Source organism: Egretta garzetta, unplaced genomic scaffold, assembly GCF_000687185.1.
Source record: "Egretta garzetta isolate BGI_Z169 unplaced genomic scaffold, ASM68718v1 scaffold218, whole genome shotgun sequence".
NCBI lineage: Eukaryota > Metazoa > Chordata > Aves > Pelecaniformes > Ardeidae > Egretta > Egretta garzetta.
The window spans coordinates 447,448-454,081 of NW_009260618.1; the positions used below are offsets into that span (position 1 = coordinate 447,448).

General features: G+C 49.3%; 1 protein-coding gene across 2 annotated transcripts in view; it reads left to right on the forward strand.

Moving 5' to 3' along the window:
* The first annotated feature begins 6 nt into the window (after positions 1 to 6).
* Positions 7 to 6,634, forward strand: part of CCDC25 (coiled-coil domain containing 25) — a 12,172-nt gene continuing 5,544 nt past the window's right edge. The window contains exons 1-4 of one of the 2 annotated variants that reach the window (XM_035900732.1): positions 7 to 2,248; positions 2,684 to 2,731; positions 3,494 to 3,533; positions 6,132 to 6,183. In XM_035900732.1, coding sequence (XP_035756625.1) covers positions 2,710 to 2,731; positions 3,494 to 3,533; positions 6,132 to 6,183 — 114 coding nt within the window. In that variant the 5' untranslated portion in view covers positions 7 to 2,248; positions 2,684 to 2,709. Of the gene's footprint in view, positions 2,732 to 3,493; positions 3,534 to 6,131; positions 6,184 to 6,634 lie in introns of both variants that reach the window. The other variant, XM_009645259.2, reaches the window with a different exon arrangement.

The window sequence follows — 6,634 nt, forward strand, 5'->3', positions numbered from 1 at the left end:
AGGGGGGCAGCGCTGGGCCGCGCCCCTTGCCCGGTTCCTCAGTGAGCGGGGCCGTCCGGTACCGGCCCGTCCTCCTGCCCCTACGCTTCTAAGCACCCTGTTAGTCCCGACGGTGCCTTTTTGCGAACCCCTGGGGTGGGCTGAGTGTAAAGGACCCGGTTTGTGCCGGATTCAGCTGCAGCTTAAAGTCATTTCGGGAGCTCCGGGCTTCCCTGAGCTGAGGAGCCTCTCCGTAGCGCTTGCCGACAGCCCTGAATGAATAGCGGTACCGGTGAGCGACTTCTGGAAAGCTTTCTCAAGTGTACTGCTGTCAGAAGTTTGGGGGAAGGCATAACGTGTGAATTATCTCGTTGTTTTTCCTTTCATATTGCCAGATCGTTTGGCTTGCCCGTGTGGGAAGGTTGGCCACTTCTGAAGCCGCAGGGAGCTGTGGTTTGGTGCAGCGTGGGCTGACGATACAGAGGACAGCACAGGAATATGGCTTTGGGGTTTGACCCCAGCCCTTACCAGTGGATAACCTGCTTGTGAAAGTTGCAGTGTGGTTTTTACCCCTTGCCTGCTGTATCCACGCACTAGATTTTTGTAGCGTTGCTTTCCTCAACTCTAGAGGCAAAGGTCCTTCATGGGAAGGATTTGAGTGTCTGGCTGCTTGTTTTTTTTTCTTGGGCAATGCAAAACTTACTGGTCTTTTGAATGTTTTTTAAGTAAATTTGTTCTCAGGGTTTGTTTAAAAAATTGTTTTTCTCTGTTGTGGAAAGTCAGGCCTTTTATACCCCAGATGAACAGACACACTGGCTGCATTGATCCCTTAACCTGACGCTCGGATGCAAACGTTTCCTGCTGGTAAGCAGGCTGCTTAGTGAGAACTTCAGAGATTTTCCTGGACGCCGGCCTTTTTGTGGGGAGGAAAGTGCCTGGCAGATGTGTAGGGTGACTTGGGGGGTACAAGGAGCTGCAGTTAACTCCGCTAATGGTGTGAACGATCTCCTTGATTTTTAAATGATAGCTCTGCAGAGGGTTTCGGACACGTTATAAGCGATTACGCTGCCAGAGAGAGGGCTGTCATAATGAGGCTATTGCAGTTTGCCTAAAAATTGTTGCACTCTTACTGGTGTGTGTTAAATCATAGGGGTTGGAAGTAACCTCCCGCGTGTTATGTTATTGTTCCCCCACTGGTTTGCAGGATGGGCTTTGTTTTCACGGAACCATCGCTAACACAGCTTTATTTTTGAGCATTTAATTTTATGCTTCTAGGTAGTGCCTGTAAGTCGTGATGATCTCGCATGCTCCAGACATACCTTCCTATGTGTCCAGGGTGGACTTTTTCCAATCTTCAAGTCCCACAGGCATATAATCCCTTCATATTTTTGAATTTCCAGCTCCTCGTTACTAAATTGGAAAGTGCTGTCTGGGCTTTGTGCTGGTAATGTTGGATTTCCGATAAAAATGCCCTCACACTGGGTCGATAAGCAGTTTGTGATCCAGGGCATTTCACTGCCAGAGTTGTGGCACGGAAGTGAAGCGTGTCTCCTATTGTAGTGACTTTGAAAATATGAGGTTAGATTCCGTATTTTCCAAGGATGTTTTGTGGGGGCAGGCTTGGCCACCCGCATTTCATTTCTTTGCTCTTAGCCTTCAGTTTGCGCGCTACCGGTGAGCGACTGTAGCAATCCCACCGAGAGTTCTGTTTGTTCTGCAACAGCATACGAAAAACACCAACCTCTGTTGCTGCAGACGGTTGTTTTGGCCACGGGCTGTTACGGTGCGAGGCCGTCTGCTGCAAACCCGCTCTCGGTAACCCCCGTGCTGAAGCGTGTGGGTGCTGTAGGTCCACGTGAAGAACAGCTACATTTCAGCGCAGTGCTGAGGCTGGCAGCTATGGCTGCAGCTGCAAAAACAGCAAATTTTTTTAAATATTTTTTTTTTTTTAAAAGCAGGTTGCTTGGTGGTTTCTTCAACAGCACTTCCCTGACTCTACCACCCTCTTACTGCTCTGTGTCCGTCTCCCAGCTCTGCTGGCCGTTGGTCCGGATGCTGAAGGGACACTTGTTTGGTCTCCTAGAATTGGTAGTGTCCTCACTGCGTGATGGAATGAGCCCCAAAGAAGAGAAGGACCTTGCTTTAGGTGCCCCAAAAAGGCACAGATGAGACAAACAAGTCACCAACTGCTGGTTATGCAACTCCCGGTCTTCCCGTTGAATTTTAATCCTCCCGGGCCACCCTGGGGGAGGTTCACGTTGGGCTTCTGGTACTGTGGGGAAGCAAAGGCCAAGCAGATGAGCTGTTTCACTTGGGGCTGCATAGAGAGTTAATCCCAGGCCATAAACACAACGTCAGCCTTTCTGGCTCGCAGACGTGTGCTTAATTGAACAGCTTATACAATTACACAGATACAATCTGAACCACCTGGATGTTGAGGGTGTTTTGCCCAGAAGGCTGTTCCTTTCTGGATAATCTTCCGTGGAAAGCAGTGGATACGCCACTTTCCAAAGTCCTTTGAAGCCTTTGGGACAAAATCAGGAGGAAATGACAAACAATCTTCTTTTGGCCCCGGGAGGGAAGTGGGATGGATGGATAAAGCAGTTTTCATTCTCATTTCTGTGACCAAGACTGATGCGTTCGTCATTCCTTGCGCAATTTGTCCAAACCCCTTTTGATTTGTTTTCCTCTTTCTATCCCTCAGTCGTTCCTTCTGTTTACACCATCTACATGGGAAAAGATAAGTACGAAAGTAAGTACATTAATGTAATGATACCTAAGGAATTGGATTTAGATTTGGGGGAGGTTTAAGATCATTTTGAAAGGACGCTTTTGTATGTGTTAACTTCAGATATTCTTTGAAATCTTGTTTCAAAGCAAGTGATTCTGGCTTACCCCTCTGAAATCCACTGCGTTACTCTTAGTTAGGATAAATACATTTTGTAAATCCTCTAGGCAGAGTAACTGCCTTCAAATACAAGTGAAAACGAAATTAGCTGGGAAAAAAACTGTCTAGAGGAAAAAAATACTGGGTTTCAGGTTGTGCCTGGCACTTTTTGCAAATCTACCTTCTGTTTCCCTGCTCGGTCACTGTATTTTTCCCCTCTCCAGTGAGCGTTTGTACTCTGTAGGTTTCCCGTGCCTGTCCTTTCCCTCCTGGTGAAGGTCACGGTTCTGCTGCGCCTCCTGTTTCCCCAGCAGCAGTTGGTGGGAAACCGGGAATCTGGCTCCAAGGGAGAACTGTTAGCATGGCTATTTTGCAGGCTTGCCCTGAAAGTCTCCCCCTGTTAGACTGATACTTGAAGAAACCTATTTTTGCTTAAAAATTTCAAAATTACGTGGCAGAGGTGTTCCTGGCGTACCTCTTTCTCTGCCATATCTGCAAGCAGGCAGGTGCAGCGTTAAAGCCCTTTTCTGTCTCTACGCCAGGGGAAGGTGTCTGCTCTTGTCAGGCAGTTTGATTTGGTGTGGATGAGGCCCTGGGCTTTGCTCATCGGTACTTTTCTTCCTACAGATGAAGACCTAATAAAGTACGGCTGGCCTGAAGATATCTGGTAGGTACTGAAACAAATTGCCTTTCGCTATGCAACCGAGCCGAATGATCCTAACAGCCCTGTCCCTTCCGCAGGCGCTGTGGAGTCTCTTTTTTTCTTTTTTATTCCCCCTTAGCAGTTTAAATGCAATCCCAGGGTGGAGGTGGGTTGCAGCAGACCCAGGTGCAGCAGTTGGGACCCCGCTGATTCTGAATTCATTCCCCTGCATCTCCCCCTCCATTCCCCGCTTCATTCATCGTGAGAGCTGGTCCCTTTGTGAAGCTTTTTGGGGTTTATCTGTGCATGGAGCTGCTGGAGTAGCAACAACTCCATACATGGATATTTGTGTTTCAGAATATAGGTGCTGGCTTGCTGTTGCTCGTAGCGTGGTTGGGAAATGGGCAGAGTTAAATGAGAAGGGCAGCTTGGTGTTTGTAAGTGAGCATCTCCCGAGTCGAGCGAGAGTTGTAGCTCCTGGGTATCCCCATGCACAGACAAGCGAAACCTGGAAAACCAAAAGACTGACAGAGGACCAGGGGGGTGGAGGCATGAACACATGAAATCGTGGAGCAGTCAGACGGGGCCTGGGGATGGAACTGCAAGTTTTTTGAGTGATAGTAAATGCTGTGGCCAGAAAAAACTGTTGTCTCACAGTGTCTTTTCCTCCACGTGTGCTTCGTGTCCCCGCTGTGGGCGAGTACTGGCCTGGCCTGTGAAACAGCCATTGCTGTCCCAGGAGCTGGAGCTGGTGAGCGGGAGCAGAGGAGCTGGACATTTCAACTCCTGCCAGGTGAAAGCTGTGTCTGCTCTAAGCAGACCCACTAGAGCCATGGCCAGGCGGGCAAAAGGGAGTGCTCCGACATGCATGGGTTGGTTTTGGCTCGTGAGATCTCCTCAGAAGAGAAATCCAAGAGCAGAGGAGTTCCCCATCCTGGTAGCAGCAGTTGGTGGTGTCTTTGCTGGCTGGATTAGTCCCTGCAGTTTCCAGACCGATCAGGTTTGTGAGATGGTTAGAAGGAGTTAGCTTGCGTTCAGGCACGGACCAGACGTATCACAGCTGCTGCCCTCTCCTTCCTTACCAGCCGTGGGTCGTGCCCCTTCTCGCTCTTCAAGGTGGCCTTTGCCAGGATGAGCTGGAGGTTGAGTTGGTAGTAGCTAACACACCCCGTAGAGGACGTTTTGTCAGCAGTCAGCAGCTGAAGAGCACTTTGTTGTAGCAGTATCACCTTCGTTTTCTGTCTCATGTTTATCCTATCCCTATGTAATTTAAGGTATGCCTATACTGTTAGTTAGGAGTGACCTTGAGATTCGTCCTCAGATTGCCTGAACGATGAAAGTCGTCTTTCCCCATCTCTTCTGTATCTTGGAGCTCACATCAACATCATCCATGTTGCTTTTTTTTTTTTCATAGAATCATAGAATGTTTTGGGTTGGAAGGGACCCCTAGAGGTCATCTAGTCCAACCCCCCCGCAGGAGCAGGGACACCGCTAACTAGATCAGGCTGCTCAGAGCCCCATCCAACCTGGCCTTGAATGTTTCCAGGGATGGGGCCTCCACCACCTCTCTGGGCCACCTGTTCCAGTGTTTCACCACCCTCATTGTAAAGAACTTCCTCCTTATATCTAGTCTAAGTCCTAGTGCCATCCATCAAAATACCGAAGGTCCTCTTGCAGAGGCCTCCCGGGAGTCGTTCTCCTAATGGTGTCTGGCACCTTTTAGACTTAACTCTGCTTAAGAGGGGTCCAGTGGAATTGGGGTAGGAGGCTCAGGAGGTACAAGTGAGAGTTCATATGTTGGTGCTTGAGGGTTTTCTGTCTTGCAGCAGGAAGGAAAAAGTCCCATTATATTAAAAAGAAAATGGTGTAAAGGTTGGGAGGTGGCGTGAGATCAGTTTCCCCCCTTCCGTCCTTGGAAGTTTGCAGGGTTGGAGTGAGTGTGGATCAGGACAGAGGCTTAAAAAATGGGTGATCATGGTAGAAGTTAGAAAAGGGCTGGAGAAGAGCAACAGGGGCCGTCAAGGAGCTGAACAGCCACACTGTGCAGAGGGATTGGAGAGGAGAGGACTCTTCAGCCTGGTGGGGAGAGGGCGGGGGGGGGTGATGGAGGCTTAGGAAGGCTTGGAGGCAGCGGATGAAGGCAACGCAGAACTGCTGCGCGCCTGCTGTCAGGACGGGTACCTCCATGGACTATTCTGCTCAGAAACTGGCAGGTTTTGGTTTTGTTTTTGCTCTGTGGGCTCGAGACCAGTCATGTAAGCGCTGTAACTAGCAGTGCCTGCGGCAGGGTTCACCAGTTTCCTGTTTCTCTTAAGAATAAATAGACAGCCCGAACCGCCACATGCATAGGCTCATCGGGTGAGTGTTGCCTGCATGTAGTACAGCATTTAAAAGAAAAAAAAAAATGGAGGGGGAAAGGGCTTTTATTTTTTCGGTCTTCCGTTGAGACGACTGATGTTTTTTGAAGCGTAGGCTCTGACTCCCTTGCCTGCTTTTAAACGTGTGTATCATGAACGTTTCTATACTTTTGTTGTCCCGCTGTTTTGTCACTTGCTAGGATGTAAATCTTTCGGAACAGACCATGCATCCTCTGTTAAATGTGCTTTTTTTTTTATTCTGTAGGTTTCACGTGGATAAACTCTCTTCCGCGCATGTGTACCTTCGCTTGCACAAGGTAATCCTGTGACACGTGAGTTAAAAACATTAACATCCACCCGTGTAAGGACTGCATGCACCCTTTCTGCAGTGATCCCTGCGCACAAAACCGTCTTTGCTCATGTGCAAAGTCTGCAGGGCTCCCTGAGGGTGCAGGTAACCACCGGTGTGGGGAGGCTGAACCTGCAGCCTCCGTTACCAAATAACGCGAGGACGAGCGGGGAGCTTAATGTGGCCCCGATGGGACGATTAATTTCTGGCTGGACGCCGAGCTTGTGTCTAGGAACCATCGCCCCACTAAAACAGGGAGAACACCTTTGAGAAAAGCAGGGTGCGAATAGCTTGTGCCTCTCCTTACAAATGCCATGGAAGCCTCCAGTCTTGTAAAATGTGGAGCGTGGAGGTGTATTTGCAGAGCATCGTGCCCTGCATTGCGGCCGTGGCTGATCTTTGTGCACTTGTCAGCCCCT